General features: G+C 43.3%; 1 protein-coding gene across 2 annotated transcripts in view; it reads right to left on the minus strand.

Annotated features, from left to right (window-relative positions):
* Positions 1 to 27983, minus strand: part of KMO (kynurenine 3-monooxygenase) — a 473316-nt gene that overhangs the window by 224403 nt on the left and 220930 nt on the right. For both annotated transcript variants that reach the window (XM_086927255.1, XM_086927254.1), the window contains 2 exons: positions 25299 to 25368; positions 102 to 199 (listed from right to left, as the gene is read on the minus strand). In XM_086927255.1, the coding sequence (XP_086783381.1) occupies positions 102 to 199; positions 25299 to 25368 (168 nt within the window). The remainder of the gene's footprint in view (positions 1 to 101; positions 200 to 25298; positions 25369 to 27983) is intronic.

Raw genomic sequence — 27983 nt, forward strand, 5'->3', positions numbered from 1 at the left:
TACCTTGAGTTACAGGTAGAAGCCGGGCAAAATACATTTTCAGATAGCAGTTGCCTTCTTCTAGCCCATACTAGGACAAATTGGCTCCTGTCACACCGTACCTGTTCTTCCAATCCAACTGCTTTAAGGGCTTGACGTCCTCTGTGAGAAAGGGCCAAGTTGATACTTCGACCACTAATAATTTTAGCTGTTCGAATATCTAGAAAAAATTAAGAGAAATAATGTCATCCCCTGTCAAGAGTCAATAATGATACACCCATGAAAATAAGTGGCAGGAAAACATGCACATAAAAATACCATAGGGTGGCAAAGAAGTAAATGATCCAGATGGACCTTGCTCAGAATCAGCAATAGATGATGACCTCTTTCTGAGTTCTGCAGAAATTAGGTGGTGATTACCGCATCCAGTAAATACCATTGCATGGGGGTGGGGTATATGTGAGGTGTGGTAAATCTCAACTATTTCACGTTTTACAGGCCCAAGGATGTATAGCACATGATATCGATGTTTTGAACCCCCAATTACCTCATATTCCTCTATTTTTACCCAGCTATTCATACCATGATCATTTCACCATGGTTCTCCTGGCAAAATATGTCTGTGAAAATCTGCAGGTGTGGTGTATTAGAAATGTCCATTAATTACCCCACACTTAAAGTTACAATTTGTGTGAAAGCTCCTATTTGCTTACAAATCGTAACTTACCTCTCTACTGATAATGGTGATGTGCGACTTATTAAACCCCAGTGAGGTAAATGTTCATCACACCTTAAAGCATAATGCTCCCAAAATGGAGTCTCAGGCAAAAGAAATAAAACATAAGGGCAGGTGATCAAGGAGCACATTTAACACTATTATTTCACGCAACACTGCAGAGCAAGAGAACATGCTGTGCTCCATTGCGTGAAAGGGAGAGAATAGATATGCTCCATATTTACAAAGATATGGAGCATTTCTTCTCTCTCCTTTTACTGATGCACTGTTTACTGCCTAGCATCAATACAGGTACACCTTCCTGCACAAAACAATTCCTAACAGCAATATTACTGCTCTATGTGTATGGTAGAATGCAGCACATGTGGAAATGGGAAATAATCAAAAGAAATAAAGATATGTCTCCTTGTTACATCTCTATCTAGTAGGCGCGCCATTTTGACACAAACCCAGAGTTATAAGTCTTTGTAAATCTGGGTTTTCAAAAATATATATGGGTGGCACATGGGCTGGGGGAAGCTTATATCTCACACCTCTGAATCTGAAGAACAGGTTTGGAAATTATTAATAGTGCAGGAACATTACCAAAGAGTTAAACAAGGAAGGTTAGACAAAATAAATTGAGAAGTGTTGAAAACTTTGGATGAAGTGAAAAAAAAAGACTGAATCACTAGTACCCCAAAAAGCCACCTTATCCCTATGAAATCCACACTAAACACAGCAGCTAGATTTCTCTCTGGCAGATGCTGTTATTATCACATCGCTCCCACACTTAAGAAACTCAACTGGCTACCAATCGAAGTGAGAAGCATATTCAAAACAACCCGCATAACCCACGAAGCTCTCTACACTGAAAAACCTATCTACTTCAGAAACAAACTACCAAAATCTGGCCTCTGCATAGTAAAAACACACTACTCCTGATTCCCCCCAAATTCAAGGAAGAAAATCACTCCTTCTATGGGAATGTGCATACAATTTGGAACGCTCTGCCACAGAACCTATGTGAAAATCAATCATTCCTACAGTTCAGAAAAAAACTCGAATTACTTCTTCTCAACAAATACCTGAGCCCATCCATCTAAAATATTATGACTTGCCTTGATGCACTTTCCCTCAACCTCCAAGAAATCTCATCATATTTACCTCTGAAAATAATCTCTTCATTTAATCCTCCTACCCCTGAAATAACATTCTATTGCTACCTCTGAACTATATCGCCCATCTATTCCACCATTTATTTATATGCTGTTACTCTGTATGCCTACCATGTTTCTTGGATTATCTAAGAACTATAAAAATGTGAACAACCCACCACTTAGCCATATTGTGTCTTGTCTTACTTCTTTGCTGGAGTTTTTTACTTAATATGCAGATTATTTGTTGAAGCCTTTAGTGGCCTTCAAAATTCTTACATCAAAGATCCGGCACACATGATCTCCAAGGTAGAGGGTTTGGATGTTGGCGTATATAATGAGTTTCTAGTTCCATTACATAGAAGCTCTTTATACAAATATCTCTAAGGGTGGTACCATTACTTTCATCAGGGAGATTTTGGAAGAATCTTGCATCCAAGGAGTTAGAACCGAGTTTCGACGCTCTTTATACAAATATCTCTAAGGGTGGTACCATTACTTTCATCAGGGAGATTTTGGAAGAATCTTGCATCCAAGGAGTTAGAACCGAGTTTCTAGTGAAATGTGTGATAATGATTTTGAAGAATAATGTTTTTTTTATTTAAGGGCAAGATATTTTACAGTTGAAAGGGATAAGCAAGTGCTTCTGGGTTGGCACAACTTTGGAGTTAGAGAGTAAGCATGTATATAATGAGGTAGCTCCTTATTGTGAAAATGCAAAACATTGGTCTCATTTTAAAGATTAGATTGTTTTATATGGAGAGGCTCAGAGGAACATTTAGATAAATATATAACTTGGATCAACTTGGGAGATAGTAATTTGAGATCTACTGCTACTAAAAGCAACACAATTGTGATTTATTTAAACATATCTATTGAAGATGTTTCAGGTCATCTTGAAATTGAACTTTTAAAAAACTAACAGACAAGAACACCTCGTTGCACTTCAACGAAGAAACGATATCACTGTGGATGATTTTAACAAGCACTTTTAAAGAGTAAATTGCAGGAAAGAGGCTACCCCCAATCATTGATAAAGCACTCCTTCAAAAGGATTAAATATTATAATAAAGAGTGTTAGTTTGGGAGTAATAAGAGCAAAGATAACATTGAGAGAAGAGTTTTTGTAAGTAATTTTTCAGGAGTTAGGAACAGGGTGAAAAATGTTAATTAAAAGAATTAGAATATTTAAAATAGTAGATAATCAGGTAAAATACAGAGACCATTTTTTGCTTTTCGTAGAAACAGGAACTTTAGAAATGAATTGGTTCATACATGTAGACAACTGAAGCCACAGGCTCTTGTAGATGTAAATAATAAGAAGGTGATGGGAAATTATAGATACGAGGGGTGTAGCGTATGCCATCAATGCATCAGAAATTCTAAGTTTCCTTACATAGAGTGGCTCACGAGACAAAATTCTTCACCTACTAACGTAGTAAAAATGTGAGATATTTAATTATTTGTCCATGCAACATAGGGCATATTGATGAAATAAGTCAAAAACTACGCATTAAGAAAAATTAACATAAATCAGTGGTTAGGACTAAGAAGATCAAAGCCCCACTGGTAGAGCATTTCCTAGAAAAAGAGCATAACCAACAGAATGGTTTTGTTTTGAAAAATTGGAAGTAAAGAGAAGCGGTGGTACAATTAATACATGCTAAAAATTCGGGAACAGTTTAAATGTAACACATACAGATTAGGATTAAATAGTGGGAAGTATTGTATCGTAATCTTGAAATCTTTACTAATATTTTATGGCTATATACCTCCTGAAGATGGTGCTGAGAAAATACTTTGTTTAGGTCCGTCATGGTGCAAAAGTATTAATTAATTGCCCTTGTAGTTGTATTCAATACTAGAGGGGAGGGCTTATATTATTTTTGTTTTTATCTTAAAACAACTAATATTGAGAAAGGTCCTCGTATTGTCTTCTTGAAAGCGTTACTAGTATTTTCATGACTATAAACTGTTTTATGATGGTATTGACAAAAGTCAGTTTTTAAGTCTCAGCTTGAAGCGTACAACAGGAAATACACCTGACTTGATAGCCGCAGGTGCACTGATTGAAACAGGAAGCTGCAGGCATTAAACAAATGTGGCACACCAAGGCTGCCTTTTTCACATGTTGTTTGATCGAGTCAGTGAGTATGGGCACTGATATTCTGTGGTCAGTAATATACATGCTTGAAGAGGTGCCCACGCATTACATATGATTTTAAATCAAAGTGTCAGTCAGTCAAACAAACCTTTATTTGGTTTGTTACAACCATAAAAGTACAATTTACCTCTTATCATGGCATTAAAAAACATAAGCGCAGCGGTATCATAAAATGATATTACACATCAAAACACATATAGTTTAACTTTCTTTTTAAAATCGGAGTGTTATAACCTTCTAAGTTATTAAAATCAATTAATTCATACATATACATCAAATCCTTCATATATATGGCATGTAATACAGTATTCCCTTGATAGTTCCATTTCGTGTAATCCTAAGGGGGCACTTTTAGTGCTTACTCTGCGCACTTGAGGAACACCTTAACTTTATTCATATATTTTCCCATAGCACAGGCTATATCTAAATTCCCCATTTCCACCAAAAGTTTTACAGCTTGCATCCTGTTCCTAATCTTATAATTTTTAAAAATCGGGCATAAAATCTCCTTTCATATGTCTAAAAACCTCATACAATCTAATAAAATATGTAAAATATCACAGGTGGTACCTAATATACAAGTGCATCTACCATTGCAATCTATCATAAGGTTTCTGGCCCCGTTATTCGCATAACATGGGTTTATCCCAATTTGCATTTTTAAAACTTCCCGCCTTAAACTGTAGCTAGGTAGGTAGCCGGTCCACATAGGGGAAATGTTGATCAATCTCCCAAACCAATGTCATATGGGCCACCAAGGTTTTTTGTGAGAGGTACTTGCGATCATATAAACGGGACATTTCAAATCCCAAAGACCTTAGTTCTTTCTTGCCTATTGTCCGATGGTCTTGCAGCGGACGTACCTTCAAATCAAGCAGCCCATATGCATCACTTATTGATGCTCTAGTCTCTTTCGCCCAGGGCAGCTCGCTAGTGGTAATTTCCTCTTTGGCCCATTGGGAGATTTTGGGAGATTCCCCTGCTCCTAATCGCTGCCAAAAACGTACCAGGGCCATGCAAGCAATTATAGCCCAGGAGTTAATTCCCAGCTCAAGTCTTGCTGCCTGTACCATTGATGATTTAGGCAGCAAGAACAAGCTTTTTAGTATATTTCCCTCCTCTTTATCTCAGGAGTTCTTACCACTTAAGTAAAGTACCTCGGCCCCATACAGAAATTGTGGGGGGACCATCGCTTGCTAGGCTTTTATGACCGGCCTATCCGACATTTCTCCATAGGTACTATTAAAACTTTTTAGGCCTTTTACAGAGGCCGATGCCCTCATTTTTAAAGTTTGCAAATGCGTATACCATTTCAGGGTACCGGTGAACCACATTCCCAGATATCTATAATATGATGCCCTCTCAAGCAAATCTGTACCAAGATACCATGAGAACTTCGTTTTTCTCCTTCCAAAACATACAATTTTTGTCTTCTACATGTTTACTACTAATTTTTTAGTTATACAATATTCTTTAAACCTATTTAATTTTCTCTGAAGGCCTATCTCCGTCTGGTCCATGATCACCAAGTCATCGGCATAAAGTAGGCACGATATCTGGTTTGCTCCCAGTTTCGGGCTCGCCCCTCTAACCTCTCTTAATTTTTGGGGTAGATCAGCTAGAAACAGGGAGAACAATAGGGGGGCAAGTAAACACCCCTGTCTCAAACGATTTCCAATTGGGATCCTCTCAGTCAATCCTCCCTCCTCGTCCAGAATTATCTGAGCCCAGTTTTCTGTATGCAATGCTTGAATTATGGCTAACAAGTCACACTGTATTTCATACCCAACCAATGTTGCCCACAGCTGCTCCCTGTCCACCAGATCGAACGCTGCATGGAAGTCCACGAAGCAGCAGAATAAGTTACCCCTCTGATCAATCCACTTCCGTGCAGTGGACCAAAGGGCAAAACAGTGGTCAACCGTTGAGTGACCTTCTTTGAACCCCCCCTGTTCTGGGGGTACTATCTGTTTATCTTCCGCCCACTCCTTTAGTAAACCTAAAATCACTTTGGAGAAAACCTTTTCACCTATGTCCAGAAGGTTTATTAGGCAGTAGTTTTTAGGAGAGTTTACATCACCTTTTTATGTATGGGTCTAACAATAGCCTCTTTCCAACTATCAGGGAAAAAGCCAGTTTTTAAAATCCCTTGGAACATATTCGAAAAAAATTCTAAGTGAGTGAGGAGGTCAACCTCGTAGTTTTTTATTGCAGGTGATCTAAGTAGATGGCTTAATTGAGCAGATTGCCTTTTCCCATCACTTTAGGTAACCCATCATTGACGTTAAATATAAGCATTGGTAAATGTTAAAGAAGATATATGGAAACGTTTCCCTTGGACACTCCAATGCAATTATAAGGGAAAGAAGTAGCACTCACAGAATTGGGGGTAACACACTTGTATTTCATTTTTAAAGTAACGTGACTTATATAGTAGATATGTATCTGAATGGGTCATTTACTATGGTTTTACATTACCTCGTCCTAAGGAATGATTGCAGAACATGAGACAGAACAAACAAAGTGGGAAAATACAATTATTGACAAAGAAGATATTACACTGGTACCACTGAAGAATATTGATATATATGTGCTTTTTTTCATGTAATGTTTTAGTGAAAAGAATGAATTTCAAAAATTTGAAATGTATTGCATGATGCATGTTGAAATATTCAGGGATGAACATGGGCTTTAAAAAGTGTTTTTAATGAGGAACAACATTTTAATTATATACAAAAAATGCAATAAAAGATGGTAATTACTTTATATTAGTTGGATGTGTATTGCTAATATTTTGATATAAATGAAGTTTACTGTGGGATAGAATACATGTCATCTATTTTCATATATTTCCATTTTTGTAGATGTATTTGAGAATTCTCTTGTTTTAAATATGGAAGATTTATATATGTGAGAGTCCTGAGGAAGGTGGTATCTATTCAAGAAGTCTACCGAAAAGTGTCAACAAAAAAACGTGTGAACACAATCTATAGGCACTGGATGTCTTCACATGTTATCCATTGTGATTCATGGATATCTAGTGAAATGTCAGAATAGATGTATATGTTTAAATGACAGATTATTGTGGTCAATATATCTTCCTTATTCTTAATGAATTATAATTCACTATTTTTATTATAAAGAGTGTGATTAAAGCCATAACTCACCAGTAGGTAGTTATACTTAGGACCATGGCCCACATGCATCAAGCATTTTTGGAATCGCAAACGGTGCGATTCCTTAAAATCGGCCGTTTGCGATTCCAAAAATGCTTTTTGAGATGCATCATGCTTTTTTAGAAATCGCAACTTTTTTACGATTTCTAAAATTGCGATAGCATTTCAGAAATCGCAATTTAGCGATTTCTAAAATGCTATGCATCATTTGATTTCAAATTGCGAAATTTGAAATTGCAAGTGCAAATTACCACGAAGTTGAACCTCGTGGTAATTTGCGAAATTGTTTAAAAAAGCACAAACATGCATTTTTTAAACTGTAAAGTTACAGACACACATGTCCTTAGGACATGTGTGTATGTAACTTATACTCAAAAGTACATTTCATGGGTGAAGGGTGGGTCATTTGGACCCCCCTCTCCACCCTTGAAATGCATTGCTGAATTGCGATTTCAAATTGCGAATTCGCAATTCCCATTCGTTCCTATGGGCATTTTAGCCCATAGGAATGAATGGGAATTGCAAATTCGCACTTTGCTAAACGCATAATATTTGAGAATGGGTAAAAATTGCGATTTTTACTGATTCTCAAGTATTTTGCGAAAATGTACATGCATCCCATTTTGCAATTCCTAATTTGCGATTCCCTAAAAATCGCAAATTAGGAAGTGCAAAATGAAACAATGATGCATGTGGGCACATGTGCCTATAGGAAAAATATTTTTTGACTTTCCTATCTCTTAAGCGCCAAATGACGAATCTTCACGAAATTTAAGGAAAACAAGTGCCTCGCTTATTCTAGTTGTGCAAAGAAGGTTTTGCGGTGATCCATCAAGCGAGGGCCAAGGTATGGGGAGGTAAAAAAACGTGCATTTTCCATGTTAAATCTTATTGACATTTTGGACACAACTTCAGCCTGAACCAGCAGATGGAATTACACCAAATTTGACAGCAAAGTAGCTCTTGGTTCAGAAAGTATGCTTTTTTTATCTGGTGTAAATCTATTCAGTAGTTTTCGAGTAATTAAAGGAAATTCTAATTTGTATATCTGGGCAAAGCCTATGCACAGATCACATAGGATCTGCTTGGCTACCGACACTTCATCCAGGAAGTATTGGCAGCGCTCTTGGGACCAATATACATGATAGCACCACATTCAAATGCATTATAGAGCATGGCAGGTTTTGAGGATCTCACAAAACAAAGGAGAACAAATAAAGGGTGATAACAGATTTTAGTTACAATGTAAATCATATTTGATGGTACCATACTTATTTTAGAAAATTTGATGTGTTTGATGGTGAATTTTTCCTATGAAGAAGCCTTCTGCTCATATTTCATCAATCATATGGAAGGTGCTCCAGAAGCTAACACAAGAGCATATTTTCTGTAAATTCACACTACCTTTCTTAGCAATATGAGAATGGAGGAGGCTCTGGGTAGAACCAGAACTCTCCCAGTATGCTCAGGCTCTCCTCAAAGTCAGGGGCATGGATACAGCAAGTAGAATTCCCTGGTTTAGAGAGGTCAAGGTGGTTTATAATGCTATGGGTCTGGGCAGATTGTGGGATCAACCTGTAGAAAACCCTTTTCCACCTCGCAAGATTCTAAAAGAGCTCTTCTGGTCAATGGTGTCAAGGCGAGACTTCCAAAGATGCAATGGCCCATCACTAACACGAGACTTTCTAGAGCTCAAGCACGAACCAACCTATGAATGTTATTAGGACATTATTACAACCGCGAGGATAGGGAACGGTTTCATCAGTACAGGGTGGGCACTCTCCCCGTTAATTTTTTTACTGGTAAATGGTCGATTGGAAACAGTGTATTATGTCCATTTTGTATTAACCAACCGGAGAGTATAGCCCACATCTTTTTTATTTGTCCAGAGTACAAACATCCACTCCACAGGTGGCTAAAGTCTATGGCCTAGATGTAGGTAATTTTATTTTACCACTTCTTAAATACCGAATTTTACCGATTCGGTATTTAAGAAGTGGTAAAATAGAGGGGGGGTGTAGGTATTACAGAATCTGTAAATACCGAATCGTTGAGATTCGGTATTTACCGATTCTGTAAATACTGATTCGGTAATGCCCATTGATTCCTATGGGCATTGAAGCCCATAGGAATCAATGGGCATTACCGAATCGGTATTCACCGATTCGGTAAATACCGATTTCAGCAAGGGTGCAGGGGGTGTCACTTTGACACCCTCTAGCGCCCCAAATACAGGCATGTGTGCCATGTGGCACACAGACATGCCCTAAGGGCATGTCTGTCTGTCACATGGCATAGGTGTGCATGCACACATGTGCATGCACACCTGGATTCCGTATTTTACCACTCAATTGGATTGGGTGGTAAAATACCGATTCTGAAAGGCCTTTGGGACTCAGAAGAGTCCCACCTACATCTAGAAGTTACCGAATCGGTAAAAATACCAATTCGGTATTTTACCGAATCGGTAAATTTACTGATTCTGTAAATTCACAGATTCGGTAAAATTTGCCCCCTACATCCCAAAAACCCATTAACCGGTCGGTAACGGCCGAAATCGGCCGTTACTGGCCGGTAAATGGCCACCTACATCTGGCACTATATGTTTGCTGAAGGGCATTAGTAACGGGACAGAGGCACTAAGGATCTTTAAAACGGTCTGTTCCGAAAGCATAATAATTGCCGTTTCTAAATTTTTGAACTGGATTTGGGTAATACGAAGGAAAAAATTAAAATCAAATCACGTTTAAATAAATAAAATGTTTTTATTTCATTTTAAATTTTCTTAAGTACTACCACCAATGTATTGCGAAAGATATAATGACCTAACACCTTTTTAAAATTAAATTATTGCCCAGAATTTAAATTTTGTATATTTTTCCTTTTAATATACTGATGATGTTAAATGATTGTAATTAATTAACTGTTAACGGAATAACCAGAAGTCATGATTACTTGGCAGGAAGAATGTGTTTTCAACACCACAGTGCAATACAGTTACTCCCTGGTTTTTTAACAAATGTATTTTTTTATAAATTGTCCAGTCTTTTATGACATGTGTCGAAATAAAGACTTATTTGACCTTGAATGAAGTTCGGCATTCTCAGTTAACCATGTACTTCCAACAGAAGCAGCCTGCCAGTCGATTCCCTTGTGTTCTACTGCAGTCTCCCAGAGTGTTTTAAAGAACAACTAGAGCACCTATAGTCCTACTTATGACAAAAGTAAGGCTCACCTGAAGCCATCTTGATTAAATCAAACTGGTAAAACTTAAAACATTTAATTTAGAAAGGAGCAACATTATGGGGTTCAGTTTCGCATACAAATTATGGTTATTGCTGTAGAAAAACAAATTAGGACACATTTTAAGTGAGATTTCTAATATCTTCCACTGCTATTTCATTAGAAAATTCTGACATGCAGACTGAAACATGCACTTTCAGCAGGAGACTGACGGTTAACTCCCTGGTGATCAGCAGCTTTACTACAGTGTTCTAATGAGCAACTAGAGTGCTAATATTCTGAGTTCATGCTAAAAGTGTGGCACATCCGAAAGATACTGCAGTAAATGAGGACATTTGGGAGCTTTATAACAAATAAGTCTCCCATGATAGCCATCAGAGACAAAAAAGAGCCCAAACATAGCACAAATATGACCGAAATGTAGCCCAAGTGAAGCCCAATGACAGAAGTGCGCATAACACTAAATTCTTTGCAGCTTTATATAGTGCAAACTTGACCCAAAGGTACTGAAGTGCTTTCCATGAGCATCAGTTACATTACACAAGGACTCATTCATTTTGGTTTTAGGCATGGGGAGAGTAAGTAATTTGCCCAGAATCCCAGGATGTCAAGCTGATGCCAAAACTCGAACCTGGTTCCAAAGTTATAAAGCCTGCACTTCTGCCTGTAACGCCACATCCTCTCCCTTAAGTGTAACATACAATCAAGTGATCAACTAGATAAAAAAACATAAATATAGCAATCTATTTAAAAGTCTTTGTGGCTATTCAACAGCACAGAAAATAAGTACTAATTTTAGTTGTTTAGAGCACTAACCAAAATTTCTATGGGAAAAATACCCTCTCATGAAGGGCGGTGAAAGGCAACAATATGACCATGCTAGGCAGGCATGAGTGGCAGTGGCAGCACAACCATGGAGGGCAGGGAAAAGGAGGGCAGGGTCAACAAACCAACCATGGAAGACTGGCATGGCATACCCGTCCCACTCGGGGTGAGAAATGCAAAAACAACAATTGATGGAAGGAATATTGCACAATGGCAAACCATTCACCCCCAGTCACAGATCTGGGTTTAATCCATCGTTATTTTGCTCACCACACCTCCCCAGCCCGATACCGGTCCTACGATGCTTGTTTACAGTCCAGGGAGGACCTGGCTTGGCAGTTCGGGCTGGACTGTTCCCATGGGGCAGAGGGTCAAGACGGATTTGAATATGGCTGGGTACAAACTGGAATGGCATGGTGAGCAAAAAAACGATGGATTTAGGCCCAGATCTCTGTACTGGGGTGAATGTATGACATTGTTCTGCATTCTGTCCATCAACTGTTGTTTTTACAGAATTTGATAACTTTCCTCTTAGTCGGCATACTTTGACTGCTTGTGAGGAAGCACATAGGATCGAATGGTTGCTCCTTGTTCGGGAGACATTCATTATACACAGGTGAAACTTTCAATACAAAAGCCAAATCTTGTGAAAATTTCACATTTTGTGATCTGTTTTTGCCATTTGACTGTCTTGTAATTGTGCCTGCTATTCTCCTGTGGGAGACTGTTTTAAACAGAAAAAATATGGGTGTTAGACATGGAAAGCTGTGCCAGACACAACTTTACAGGTATGCTGCCTAGAATGTCATCTGGTAACTCCCTAATGCGGAGCTGTACACAAGGTAAACTCTGCATTGGAGAAAGGCAGTCTGCCTCAAAAATGCACGTTTCTCCAGTGGAGAAACCCATTTGCCTACCCTGCCACAAACTTTGGAGGTGTTCTGTTCCTCTTCCCAGCTTGCATGACTATTTCCAGCATAGGAAAGGGTTGGCGAAGAGTTTGTGAATGTCCACAAGATCATGCTTGTTTGCATTCACAAACTCTCATGGCACACCACACCTTGATTCGCATACACCCCACCCCTTGCATGGGCTTTACTACTACTATGTAATTGTATGGAATTGTGGTTACCTGACAGGAGTAGACTGAGCCATGTTTGGCCATACATGTAGGTTTCAGTCCGTAAATGTCTTGGCGAATCAGTACATATGTGTTTATTAGCCTACTTTGAAGTCAAAGTGCATTAATCCATTGGTTGCCATCATGAGCCACAATACTTAATATTTGATTAAAAGAAGCTATTCATATTTAGTAAAGCCTTATAGCCCGCCGTAGAGGGCTATACCCGCTATTAAAGGCCCTCTCCAGCGTTAAAGGCCCAGAGCCGAAGGCGAGGGCCTTTAACAAGGGAGAGGGACTTTAATTGCGGTATAGCCCATCTATGAAGAGCTATAAGGCTATTAGAACATTCTGTCACTAGAGGACAGAATGTTCTAACAAAAAAAACAAAGCCTTTTGGGGGCGTGAGGGGATTGGAATCCCCTCAGGCTCCCTGAACCCTTTGTTCACAGCCAGAGCTGTGAACAAAGAAACATTGGAATGTTGGAGCTCCAGGCTAATACCAGCCATTATAAGCCCAGATCACTCCATTGTTTTCAATGGAGCTCCCAACATTCCAATGTTCTAATGGTAATTCATCTATGGGTTTTTTTATTGAATGGGAGAGGGATGCTTACATTTTAGAATAGTGAAAGTGGGGTGGAGCTATCATACTTTGTGTTAGACTAGCCTTTTATACATATTGGCATATCCCCGTCAGCTGCACGTTAGGGAGATGATTTATGGATGGATGGCCTGTCATGACCTAGTCAAAAAAGCCCCAATGCTCTCATTCTGACTACAATCCCCTGCCAAGGCTCACACCCAGTCAACTGGCACAGTGACTCCCATGCCTGAAAGCAGCACCGATTACAAAGAGTATGTATTTCTGGGTCGGAACAACAACTTATAAATCAGTGCTACAGTACATGTGCACATTTATGCATTGAAAATTTCTTTTTTGGGTGATCCTGCTGCTGTGTACTGAAGTGCTGTATTGAGCAGCTGGAATTCTGTGGAGTTTTCGGTAGAAGGGCCCTGCAGAACCTAGTGGATGCAGTCACAGACCCCAATATCATTGTTGTACAGATCTCTGTAGAGAGGGGATTAGGAGAGGAGGAAAATATCACGCTTGCAGCGGTACTAGTTTTAAAAAGGTGGTTTGAGATACTGTGTAGTTTGGTTTGTGGTAGGATAGATTTTACTTTGATACCAATTTCCAAATTAGAGATAATACTCAGCACTTGCCAATCAGGATCAGTATGTGATCCATGTTTTAGTACTCTGACTAAATCACTTTAATCAGTTATATTCCATTCACTCATTTTTTTCTTTTTTTTCTTTGTTTATTAAACGCTTACATTACAGTATAATCATTACACAAACTTCACTGAATGGGCATCAATGTAAGCAATTTAAAACACATAATATGCCAACAAATAGACGAAGCAGATATGTGGCAGTTATTGCTCTAAACACAAACCACAACCCCTCTCCTCCCTGTGGAACTGTGTGGCAATTATGGCATAAATGAAAAAAGCGTTGTCTCCCACTAGGGTTACACCTTTATAGAGGTACATCAATGCATGTCCAATACCATCAGGCGCCATGAGGGTATGAGTGAATATGTGTGGCGCATTACAGATCAGGGTGACTCAGGAGGTATACTGTCAGTGGGGCCCAAAAGTCTCTGGGTCGAGACGATTCAGACAAGTCTTCGGCATATGCCTCCAGTTGCTCCTGACAATAAACCATATCCCTGATCCATTTTCTGATCGTGGGCAATCCCCTTGCACCCCAGCACATCGCACGGCTGGTTTGGGCAGTAGCGTCGCCGCAGCCACCAGCCTCCTATTGCAGGGTTTTAAAAGACATTACATTGCTCAGCAGGCATAAATCAGGCACACATCTCGCTCGTTCCTGCACAATTTCCATCAGCACACCCACAACTTTGACCCAAAAGGCAGCTATTCGCCCGCACAGCCAGGAGAGATGTAAAAAGTCAGCCTCTGGTTGTCCGCACCGCACACAACAAGACGAATCGTGTAACCAAACTCCAGAAGAGACTCCAGCGGATCCAGAACGCCTCAGCACGACTCATCCTGGACATCCCCCGTCGCAGCCACATCTCCGGACACCTGAGAGATCTGCATTGGCTCCCGGTCAACAAGAGAATCACCTTCCGTCTCCTCACCCACGCACACAAAGCCCTACACAGCCAAGGCCCAGGATACCTCAACAGCCGCCTCAACTTCTACGCTCCCAAACGCCAGCTTTGTTCGTCCAGCCACGCCCTCGCCGCCGTCCCCCGCATCCGCAGAGCCACCACAGGGGGACGGTCCTTCTCCTACCTCGCCGCCAAGACATGGAAGTAGTGTGGCTCACTGGTTAGAGGCGGCAGACCCGAGAGCAGAGGACGGCCCGGGACCAGGGTTCGATTCCCGGCGCGGCAGGTTTCTGGACCAGGGTCAGCGGACTCGATAATTCTCTCGCCTCGGTGCCCACTCTGATCAGCGATCACACTCGGCAACTCTGGGCATTAGCTTGCCTCATCTTCACTAACGGCCCCACCAGACCGCCGGGGATGCCTGGTCTCACCCTGGAGATACCCATTAAGGGACCATCTCTCAGGGAAGCCAGGAAGGGTTTCGCAGCGGTCGAAGCGCCTTGGGACCCTACGGGTAAGTAGTGCGCTATATAAATGCCTATACATTTACATACATTTACATGGAACTCCCTCCCCACCCACCTCCGCCTGACCCAGGACCACCTCGCCTTCAGGAAGCAGCTCAAGACCTGGTTGTTCGAGCAGTAGCAGACCCCCCCCCCCCCCCCCGCCACCCCCCCAGCGCCTTGAGACCCTCTGGGTAAGTAGTGCGCTATATAAATACGATGATTGATTGATTGATTGATTGAACCTGAATTTTCGCAATTGGGCGGGGGTATAAAAGAACTGGTGCAAAAATGTAAAGTGTAGAATGAGAAGGTTACAATTAGCTGTAAGACACCCAGTTAACTTACAACAGAATTGCCAAGTTTCTGCAGACAACGTGCCCCCCAGTGCCTCATTCTACATGATATGGGATGGGGATCCTCCACCTCCCTCTCGTGAAGGGATGCAGAATATAATTTGGTAATTAAGGGCCATATGTATCAAGCCTTTTTCGATTTGCAAAGGCCGGAATTCGCGAGCGAGAGAGGTAGGTGGGCCCACCGATTGGCCTTGTATGTGATTTGTGTGATAGTGTGCCCATAATTCATGGAGATGACCTGCTCAGGATCCTTATGTGACCATATCCCCAAATATTTCATGGGGTCCAGGGTCCAGGACAATGGAAAGTCTAGATCAACCTCACGGGTTCCAGCTGGCCGGGGAAATACTGTTGACTTGGCCCAGTTTATCCCCAAGCCAGAGAATCCTTTGAATTTCACATATTCGCGGAGCAGCGCAGGGAGGAAGGTTGCTGGTTCTCGGACGTACAAGAGCATGTCGTCCGCATAAAGGGAGACAACAAGGGGTCATTGTCGGAAGTATAGGGCAGCCGGGACATGCGACTGGCGCAACTTGCAGGCCAGCGGTTCTAACGCTAAGGCAAATAGAATCGGGGGGCAGCTCTGCCGTGTGCCCCTGCTGATGGGGAACGCAGACGACACCCACCCGTTCACCCGAACTCTGGCAGCAGGTTCAGTGTACAACACCCTGATCCATTGTAGAAAAAAGGGTGAAAACCCCATCCTCGTGAGCACAGTGACCAAGTACTCCCAAGAAAGAGAATCAAAGGCCTTCGTGGCCTCGAGGAGTACCGCCACTGCCTGAAAGTCGGGGTCAAATAGTGGAGGGTCGTAAAGAGAGAGTAAGTTGTGCGTGGTGGAGCGAGCAGGCACAAATCCTGACTGATCAGAAAGTACCAGCAGGGGGACCAGTGGCCGAAGACGAAGGACAATCATTTTAGCTAAAATCTTGGCGTCAAGACTAATCATGGATAGCGGACGATAGGAATCGCAGCTATTAGATTACTTGTCAGGTTTCAAAAGCATCACTATCAGAGCCTCCCTTAACGAGGCCGGAAGGACATAGAAGTACCCGTGAATCAAGAACGAGACGATGCACAATACAACAAACATGAAGTGCCATTCTGCCCCTTCCAATCATAACCCCCCTACTCCCCACCCATTTCAGCGTGCCCAACGTTCCAAAGCAATTCCTACCCAAAACGAACAACCCCCAACCAACAAATCTAACAGTTAGTGAACTTTGGGGTACTCCCATGAGGGGATCACTAGAGAGCTACCTGCCTCCCATATGGTAGGAGGTGGCTAATCAGAACTATATCCTTGGGCTAAAAAGAAAAATAGAAGTGACAATGGATAGATACTTAGTGCATCCTACGCCCCACTCTTAGAATATGTAGTGTATCTCACAGCAACCCCTGTCGGGCCGAGTGATAGTGTCACACAGCACAGGTATAGCATGGAAACAGCCATCAGAGCAATAGGCAACATACAGTGCACATCTTCCAGCGATTACACACATCACGGTTCCACCACCTCTGGTTCAGTCTCAGACTCATGCCTCCGTCGTTTCAGTTTTTTGGCATGGTCCATTGCTGCTTTAGGGTCAGAGAAGATTTGCGACTCTCTCTCCTGGCCTGTAGGCGAGCTGGGTACAGCATGGCATAGGAGATGCCTTCAGCTTGAAGGAGTTTCTCCCAACTCCGAACTCCTTTCGAGCACCTTGGACGGCCACTGTGAAGTCTGGAAAAAATGATAGAGTACCCTTGATGATCGATAGCGCCTTTCTCTTTAGCCATCAGCAGGATACAGTCTTGGTCCCTGTAATTAAATAAGCAAGCAATGATGGGTCGCGGCGGGGCACCCTGCACCGGCCCCGCCGCAAGAGAGCGGTGAGCCCGGTCCACGATAAACATGGTGGACAGATTCTCTTGGCCAAAGATGTCTTTTAGCAGGGTCTCGATATAGGTCTCCATCCTCCCTATGTTCGCCGTCTCCGGCAGGCCTGTAATTCGAAGGTTTTTACAACGAGACCTGGCCTCCAAGACCTCGTTCTTGGCCTGTATCAGTGTCAGTACCTTCTCCTTATTTAGAGTCTTGCCTGATACCTCACTCAGCCCATCTTCAGTGGTGGAGACTCACTGATCAATCTCCCCATCCTAGCGTTTTGTTTCTCCGACGTGGAGGACATGTGGTCCAGCCTATGATTCACAGCGGCCATAGTACCCTCGATGTATTTAAAGCTTTTCTGCATTGCCAGTAGGGTGACCTCCAGCATGGACGGGCCATCTTCCCCCCCACCACGGGCATCGGCTTCCGAGTCTGAGGCGGCCTTCTGTGGGTTTTTGCTGGGTTTGCGTGTTTCAAAAGTCAGGTGGGATTGAGACTTATCTGTCCTACCCATAGCGAGTTCAAAACAAGAAGACAGGGAAGGAAATATAATGACCAGTAAGCCGTGACACGTGTGCCCGAAGCCCTGTAGTGCCGCTATCAGCAGGGGGTCACGGCACTCTAGCAGGTACAAGTGTAGAAACAATATCATCCATCATCTAGGGTATCAGTCAGCGTCTGCGGGCTGTACCTCCAGCGACACCCCACTCCACAGATTAATAAGGGGGGACAAGCCCCAACCAGCAGCAGCCGCTACTGCACCCGTCCGAACCCCCAGTCTCCAGCCGTGAGTGGCTCATAGAGTGAGATGGCACACGCCCCACACACAGCCACAGTACTCCAGTGCCAGGGGAGCTTAACGAATGTGGCGCGGTTCCACCTCTCCAGGCTCGTGTAGGGAAGCTCTGAGGGCACGCAGCAGTAGATTGTCAGTGAGCAAAGGTGTACAAGCTGGCACAGATTAAGTTTCCACGAGCACAGCCCAGTGCACCAGTCACTTCAGGCAAGTAGAGATCCAGACGTACACCCAAAGACAATGGCTTCCTTGGGGCCTCAGTGATCAGTTGCTAGGTAAGCACGGGCCCTGTGCGCTCATGAGCCTTAAACTTGGCCCCCAGGTCTACGGCACTGTGTCGGTCGAGAGCAGACTGGCACACACGTAAGCCTGCGCCGAGCAGGAAGGCCACAATCCGCAGGCCGCAACCCAGCACGTAGGCCTACCCCCGCCTCCGCAGAGAAGACCTGAACAGGGCCACGACCCACTCACCGCCTCCAGCTGCCGGCGTAAGGGGCCTTCAACAGTGCACACGGATCGCTGTCTTCCTCTTCCGGACTGCGGGCCTCGTAATGCTGCGTCTTCCTGGGACACTGGAGACTCAGGTATGCAGGACACCGACTGGCACTGCTCCGGGACCCCCGCCTCTTTGTCTGATCCTAGACTCTGGCCGGAGCCCCAGACAGCTGCTGGTTCTTCAAGCGCCGCTGCAACTTCGGTAAGCCCAGAGCCATCACAGAATTCTCCACAGGGTTCCGCTTCTCTCGTCCAGAGGGGTCAAAGCTGTCCTCTCCCTCCGCGGCCGGCCGAACATCAGGCTCAGGCCGCAGCGATCGCCATCTTCGATCCGAAACAGGCGAGCCACGCAACAGAGAATATTGCCCGGTCCAGCCGACCGCGAATGAAGATCTCGCTCCAGGCGCGGGCTGGGAGGGTGCGCTGCACGGGGCAGTCGTTTTGTAGCTGGGATTATTCGGATTGGTGATTAGCCAGCAGAGCTGCACTAATGTGCGGCCATTGTGCCTGGCGCCCTCTACCTCCCCCATTCACTCATTTATAAACTACCACTAGCTCAGAACAGAATACCGTAGCATTTTTAGGAGGCCATCGCGGTGCCCCCGCTATAAAAACAGGCATGGACCCAACCTTGCTGGTTGGTTAATTTTCAACAACCACTAGACTATTGGATTTTGGAGTCTTATGCTGCAATTCAGTTACAACACTACGTGGAGGCTCAAGATACACTAGAAGACCAAGTGCAGGTTTTTGGCCACAATGCTGGTTGCCTTCCAGATGACCTAGGGATACTGACAGATGGAGGTGGCACTGTACCTGGATTCTTTGAGATCTCTCAGATGCATTTCACACTGTCGACAATGCTTTCCTGCAAGATAGGCCTAAAGGAAGCTTGCATTGGAAGCCTAGTGCTCACTTGATTTACCTTGACGTTAAATGGTACAACACAAAAGGTTCTCCTACCATTCCATATTTCTGCCCCGCCACTTCTAGCATATGGAGATGCACAGGACATTCATGTTTTACCTACCTCTCCACTGTGTACATTGAGCCACTAGCAGGGTTCCTCTATTGCAATGGCCTCCTCTTCTTTATGTACGCTGATGATTACGCAGATGGTGATGATGATGTGGGTCGCTATTCTCCTTGACAGCAAGTATTTGGGCACTTCATGGTAGAGTCAGGGTGTGGATGGTTTTCTACTGGCGTAGGCTCAACTCATACAATACAACGGTGATGATAGTGAAGAGGTGCAGTTACATCTCGAAAGGAAGGAGTTTTGGTTGATATTATGAGGTTCTTTCCTAGATATGACTCAATTAAAAATCTACGAGTCAAACTTTACCAGATTAGCACATTTACCTTGGCCTAACATTTTCGTTTGAAGCAGCTAAAATCAATCCTTCCTTTTCTTACATTAGATGGCAGGAAAGCAGCAGCAGTTGTTTGATCAAGGTTTGGAATGTGCTCTATTTCGGGCTGATCTAACTCCCGCTCAATGAACTAAAATCTAGACATAATGCAGCGGCAAGGATAACATTTGGTCATCTTAATAATGTCATGTTATGACTTTATTATACGCTCTCCGAGTGCAAACAGCCTGTCAAGTGCCTTTTAGGTCACTTTCCTTAGTGCACTGTTCAATTTATGGTAATAGGCCTGGCAAAGGGCCAGCATCTAGGAAAGTTCGGAGTTTTCCTCACCAAAGCAAACTCCCAAAATTTGTAGACCAAAATATGCAAACTTTCACACAATCAGAGTCAATTTCAATTTAGCAGGTGCTGCAGGTGGAAGTCACTGCAGTAGATGTTGGCAGGAAGTAAGTACAGGTGCTCAATTTCTGACAGTATGTTCCAGCACTGAATTCCTAACACCAGCACTTTTTTGATGACAGTCCACTACCTGGTGGCGCTGTCTTTCTATTATTAGAAGAGTTCATCAATTTAGCAATTCAATATTCACTAAATAATAATAATATCCAGGCTATTCGCTTTTCCGATTTGCAGCAGGTACAGTTGGTGGTGCATGTTGCAGTGGCTACCTCCGTGGTACATTGGGCCCATGCACTTACTTTTGCAGAAATTCTGCACTGCAGTGTACACATGCCGACACCCACTACTTCAGGAACCACCTCCACCAAGTGTTTTTTTTTAAGTGGAGGGGAGTGAGTTCCAATGTCTGCTGGCGGTCTCTGTGTTGAGAGAAACACACAACCTCTCAGCCTCTGTACTGTAATTCTCAGTCGCCTATGTATTGGTGCATCATGTATCAGAGATTGTGACAGTGCAAGGAATCGCTGACGTCTACCGTAACTCCTGAGACTGGGAACAGCATGGTCCATGCAACACTGGCCTCCATGCTTCCATCCCAGTGGGGCTTGCTCGATGCTTTAAATGCCCAGTCTGGCACTGGTCTGACTTTCTGATAAGATATGTAGGGGAATATCTTCCCTGTGAATCTTTTCTCTCTTGTAAAATCGAATTATTGACATTACCTTGGGTAAGCAGCAACCCCTCTTTAGCGTCTTGCAATATTTTAGAACAGAACGCTTTTGGCTCCTGATGGGCTTTGTAGAGCTGTGACTTAGGCGTCAGTGGGCATTGTCATGAAAGCTTGTTTTAGAATGCCGAGTTTGCAGTTACACACAGCAGAATATAGACGTGTAATAATAAGCTCCATGTATGGCGTGGTTATTACGAGTACCCGGGCAGGGAATCTTCGTAGTTTTAAAAAATGCATCAAGACCTGGGTTCTTTTTGTGAAATACTCACCCAAGTAGTGTGTAATTACTAGTCCTGTTTTTTTCTAACGTAATCCCTTTTTCTTCTTAGCACTGTGAAACTTTTCTAGGCGAGTGAAAGCTATGCAAGTGTTACATAACGTAGCATAGTAGGACAGAAACAAGGGAACCCTACTCACACTGAACCAGGGTCATCAACTTATAATCAAAAAACAAAGGCTCCTGTGGACATTTAATGAAGTAATCTCAATGTATAAGGGCACAATGGCAATATATTGGGTCTACAGTGATATTGGAGAGAGAAGGAAGCGAATACACCTCTGATTTGTTTTTGAATCAAAAATATTTATATAATCCTTGAAATGAAATACTGTTACAAAGTAATACATTTGAACATATAGTTCTGAGTGAGAGGTGTCCCAGTGAAAAACGGAACCTAGGAAATTAGTGACATATATGTGAAATACATACAAGGTTTCCAATGCTTCCTATAAACGAACATTAACATATATATGTACAGTGTACAGTGGACAGCGCTAGATACAGTGATCAGTGCTGGTAAACAATGGTTTGTTTATGCAACTTTTAATTAAATGAACAGCAAAAGCTTGTCCAGCAGACCAAAAAACAGGACCACAAACAGCCAAAAATCTGGCCCACACAGAGACCTGTCAGACCAGCCCATGAGACACTGCCTGATTGCCCTATAGGCTAGTCCAACCATACATTCAGTGGTAATGTGGAAAGTGGCATTATAGCCAAAACTTATACTAGAGGATACTCAAATGTTTTAGGCCTGGGCTAATATAAGAATCAGCCCTGGCACACAAAGCAGTTCATTAACTTTTGAAGCATCAGTGATCATGACTGGAAAACTGGCATATTTTGCCTGCTATTATTATCATGACAACATTGTTGATACATGTTTAAATGGCACTGTTGGACTTGGCCCTTTTTCCAGGGTCATCCCTGAACTTTTTGCCTTCCTCCTATATTTTATCTGACCTGTTGTTGACTATTTTATGACTCTGGGCACTTTACCGCTGCTGACCAGTGCTAAAATGCATATGCTCTCCCTATTGTAAATTAATATATTAATTGGTGATTCCATGATTGACTATTTGGTTTACTTGTCAGACCCTAGTACAGTGCACTGAGTGTGCCCAGGGCGTGTAATTCCAAATGCTGCTAGTGGGCTTGCAGTACTGGTTGTGCCACCCACAGAAGCGGCCTAAGGTCTGCCATTGCAGAGCCTGCGTGCAGTCTGGAACTGTCATGCTGACTGGGCAAGTGTACCCACTTGCCAGTCCCTAAACCTTCCCTTTTCTTCATATTAGTCACCCCAATGGTAGGCCCACGGTCAGGGTGCATTGTAAGTATAAGGTAGGACAAGCCCTGATGGGTGTGACATGTCCTACTAGTGAATTACAGCCATTTTCATTTTTCACTCTTGCAAGGCTACCTGTTCTCAATAGGCCAGAATGGGCTGCTAGATTGTTACATGTTTATAATCCTAGCAGACTCAGGGAACATGGTAGAAATGTGAGTTGATATGCCTGGGATTTGCTTGCCCAACCATTTAAGCCTGCCTCTGCGAGGTTGTGTATTCCTTGTCTGGAGTTTGAGTGACATGGCTGGGGGATTCCAGGAGACAGAATGAGTCAGCCCAGTGGTGAATAGAGAGATCTGCATCTAGATGGGATGGAGGAGTTGCACCTGGGACCTGAATAGGACTGTGCACGCCCCCACAGTGCTGGCTCCACCCCCTGCGGAGAGAAGGAGTCCTGTCAACAAAGTGCTCCAGGGCTGTACTTGCCTTCCACAATGCTAGCTCCACCTCCTGTGGGGCATCTGATGTTCCTGCCCTGCACTGTGAAAAGAAAGCAGAAGTCTGATAAACAGAGTGCTTCAGAACTAGTTTGGACAGGGCACAGGCCCCTCTCCCCTCAAAGAACAAAGGATTTTGGGGTATAAATATTGGGACCCTGATCCCAAGAAATTAGATCACTTTTAGACTACAAGAAGAAACCTTTGCTGAGGAGAGGAACCTGAAGAAACTGAGGAGAGACTATTCCCAAGCTGAAGTGCTGCTTGAGGGATTGGCCTGCAGTGGTTACCTGACTACCAAAGAGAGGAGAAAGAACTTTGTGTACTTTACTTTCAACTTGTGAAGGATCTCCAAGGGCTTGGAAGAGAGCTTGCCCCCTGACCGAAGTCTCAGGACCAGTAGACTTCCCCAGCCTTTGTGGATTGCTGCTGGAAACGGCGTTTCAGTGGCTACAGAGGCAGGGAGCTGTGACCGACTCTCACGACCGGCCCGGTGTCCTGTAGGCACTACATTAAGCAACGTCTGACCTCGAACAACGCAAGCTCTGAGCTCACCGACTCCGTCCTGATGCCGTCACGAGCCGTAGCCTGCACCGTGACTGGTGGACACCGCGACGTGCAACGCCTCGCTACACCGACTCATATTGGTCTGACCAAAGTGGTTCCTGCTGCTGACTCCGAGTCCTGTGACCACACCGGAGTTGGGCACCGCCTCGCACGCTTCGCAAACGCACCGACTCATACTGCTGTCCAGACTGATCGACGCCAGCTCCCGAATTCCGGCTCTGTCACCGCAACTCAAGCTGCAAGCACCGCAACAAGGCACCGTCTTGCCCTGCAACACATGCCTTGGATCCACTGACTCTGTCAACGGGCCGCTGCCTGCACCGCATCGAGGGACAACATGTCCAGCAGCGCTTCCTTTCTGCACCGCGTCGAACACCGGAACCGGCTGGCACATCCGTGCCGGCCGCCTCAAGTAAAACGTACTGTGACTGAGTCTCGACATTTGAGTGGGCCCGTACCGACGTGGTCCGCTGGATTTGCTAGACTTTGTGTTATTTTCAACAACGCTGTAGCCGGACCAGGCTACGTACTCGCACAGAACCTAGATTTAAGCCTTTTTAAAAGAACTCTTGAAATCTAATAGTACTGTGGATTATTTTTGTTGTTATTGGTCTTGTGGTAACTCTATATAAAATATACTTATTTTTTATATTAAACCTTGTGTGATGTCCATTTGTAGTGTTGTCACTGGGTTACTGTGTGTGGTCACAAATGCTTAACTTACAACTCCTCTGAGATAAAGCCTTGCTGCTCGTGCCAAGCTACCAAGGGGGTGAGCAGGGGTTATTTTAGGAGTGTAATCCCCTTATCCTCCTAGAGGAGAGGGTCTCTATTTGTCACAAGTACCTACCTGTGCCAACTAGAGACCCACACTTCTAACAGGCACATTATATTCTTCCTGGCACCGGATTCTGTACGAGCATTCATTGGGACACTGCATTTTACGCGAGACAGACATTTGCCTGATTGCATACATTCTTTTTGGGTTCTGGCACACAAATTTGATATAACCACATGCATGACTTTCTGCGTTAGATAAACAGTATTCTAGGGTACTGTGGCACACCTTAAAGTTCTGGATTATAGTAGGTGTTCCCTTTGAGAAATGCACGTAAATTCTAAAACATTTTAGGCAAAACATTTCAGAAACAAATGCTGTAATATGCACCATTTGGTCCACTTTTTCATTTTTTTCATAGGGTTGGATACTTTCTCACTGGAGTGGTGTAGAATTGCTTGTCTTGATCATTTGCACTGACAAAGGCTGGTTTGAAACGTTTTGCCTTTTCTAATTAAGTAGAGGAAATTACAGATTATTAACAACGAAATATCTGTCAAAATACATCTCGTCCATGTAAAAAAAGTGGCTGTTCCAAAATATTTAAACTCGCTCTATTCTTTCCTTGGATATCTGGCGTTTTTCTCTACGCCTCTTTGACGCCGCCAATTAGATAAAACATCTTTATTTGCATAAAGGCTCTTAAATGTTTAACTTCAAGGCTTCCTTTCTGTCAGCTTCTTTTGTCTATTTAAAAACCAGAGGCAAACTAAGCACTCGTAAGCACCTGGGGGTTTTGTGTTTTCTTTCTTTTAATAAATGAAACAATTCTTACCTTCTCTTCCTTCAAAAAGATCAACGTTGAAGCCCTTCTTTGCAAAAAAGCAAGCATTTAAAGACCCCACCTGAAACAATAACAAAACATGGTTGTGACATTTGCTGTTGCTTTAGCGAGTATACATCCTGAATTAAAAGGGCAATAATCTGGCAGAGCAGTCGAGAGGGTTGTTTTGCAAGATATTGCATGTGCAATAGTGCTAGGAGGTCTCTTCAAACAAAATGGATTTGTTTACGAAATTATGTATGTTAAACAATTACAAAACAGTAATGTGCACTGTCTTAGGTAATGGGTTTATTCTTATCCTATTACCACATGTGAACAATACTTAATTTGATTTGAAGACATATACCAGGTGCTGGCTTGCACAGATAAATGCTGTGGGGCGGTGAGGCGGACGGGGGTGAAGGTAGTGGAATGCGACATTCGACGGGAATGTGAATACTAAATAAATAAATAAATAAAACATCTTACCTTGCACTCGCTGCATCGCCAAACTCTGTGAGGCGGCGAGCTAAGTGGGTTTACTGATTTATTTAGTTAGTTTTCACATTCCTGTCGTATGTCGGATTCGGGAAACGGCTTTTACAACGAAGCCGTTTCCACGAAATCTTTAACCACGCATGCAGTACAACGCATGCGTGGTTACAACTAATGCCTTTACCACGCATGCCTTTACCACGATGTTTGTAGTAAAGGCATATGTGGTAAAAGTAAAAAAAAAAGAGGGGGCTTGGGGGGGTCTCCCCCCCAAATAAAACAACTCACCATAAGTCACGTCGGCATCAGAGTCGATTAAGAGAAAATCGGTAAAAAAATGCAGTTTTTTTTAACGACGTATGACGTCACCGCGCAAATAGTCGGTGAAAGGTTTATGCGTGCTAAACGAATTCCGTTGTAACGCATGCGTGGTAAAGGCATGCGTTGCAACGGAATTCGTTGTATCATCATATATTCGCCGGATTCCACTAACACCCACCCAATCCCGCCCCACCTCACCTCACTGCCCCACAGCATTTACCTGTGCCAGCTGCCGCTACATATACCCTGAGTTATGGTCTGCTAATTACTGGACCAGACAAGCCTTTATATTTCACTGAGCATTTCCCCAGTGGACTTAAGCCCTTGGAGGCTATTTTTGAAAGCCCTTCTCTTGGTGCCTCTGTCACTTTCACCAGCTTCCGGGGTTAATATCAGCAGGCACAGGGAGGCTTCCAGAGAGAGAGAAGAAGGGAGAGTGAAGGTCGAGTGAAAGCGATCCGAGAGGTAGAAAAAAAAATAGAAGAGAAGGTGAGAGAGATAATGGATGGATGGATGAAAGGGAAGTGAAGGGAATGGGGCTTGTTTGAGCAGTTTAGTCAGTGCTGCGTTCCAAACTATATAGTGGTGGGTTTCGTGTACTGGTACATTGTCTTACAAAGGCGTGCACAGACTGAGCAGGAAGTGAGGAAGCAACCAGGGTCGTAGCTTAGTCAGTGAGATTTGAGAGGTGTAAAAATCGAATTTCCCCACTAAAAAAGCAGTGGCTTGGACGGTGGAGGGGTTAGATGACCAAGGTTTGGGATGAACTGTATCCATGAGGAACAATGTCAGTACTGAGTTGCACTAGGTGGGTCTCTATCTAGAGTAACCCAGAGGATGAAAACGAATGGACGGAGGTGCTACCCTGAGAGAGTGCCATTGGTTAGCCTATTTGCAGACATTTATCACATCACCTTTTGGGTGTTTGATTGCTAGTACTATGCCTGGAAGCCTGGGTATGGTGCCACTTTCCAAGCCTATTACTGCCAATGCTTGTGAAATCCAAACAGTGGTAAATTTAAACACATTCAAGGAGAACTTCTATGGTTGCAGAATTACTCCTTTTTTAGTAAACCAGTCTCAACATATATTTAAGTTTCCGCTCTTAAAAATGAACGAGTTAAAAGCTCTTAGTGAAATAAGAATGAGGAGAAATACAGACACAGTCATAGCATACCTGACTCAGGGCCCGAGACCAAACTGTCAAGCCAAAACTGCATTATGGGGCTGTCACACACCAGCCCCCTCTTGACAGACATAGCATACCTGCATCGAGGTGGGGTATTTCAAACCGCAATCTGCCCTCAAGCTACGCATCTGTCAGTCCCATTTGGGCCTGATAGTTATCTCTGTGAATGTATGACTACTGTCACGTACAACACAAATGTATTTTCATCCTCACATTCTTCTTCCTCTCTGTCGTCATGGTTGAGTTGACAAATCGGTGCATGTAGACTGGGCTTCATGTTTCAAGTCCTCTGCTTTTACAAATAATTTTATCTTGTGACTGATGGCCCCATGTACTAAGCCTGAGTCACAAATAGAGGTTGGTGCGCCAGCAAATTAATAGGGTGAGCCAGAGTAAAGCCGAGGGTCTTGCTTGGTTCTGAGAGCTCATGCTCGAGCCAAGCCATGAAAATACTTGCTTTAATTATTGTGCAACCAACATACTGTACAAATAAGATACAGTATACTGAAATAAAATATATATATATTTCTTTAACATGCTGAAGTGTTCTGATCAAGCGGGACACCAACCTGCGGACAAGTATCACTTAAATACACATATTCCGGCCCATAAACCACACTCACTTACAGTATCCGGCAGCCGCGGTCGGAAGTGGGAGTACCTGCTGGGCAGTGACATGGGGAGAGGGAGGG

This window comes from Lissotriton vulgaris, chromosome 6 (genome assembly GCF_964263255.1).
Source record: "Lissotriton vulgaris chromosome 6, aLisVul1.2, whole genome shotgun sequence".
NCBI lineage: Eukaryota > Metazoa > Chordata > Amphibia > Caudata > Salamandridae > Lissotriton > Lissotriton vulgaris.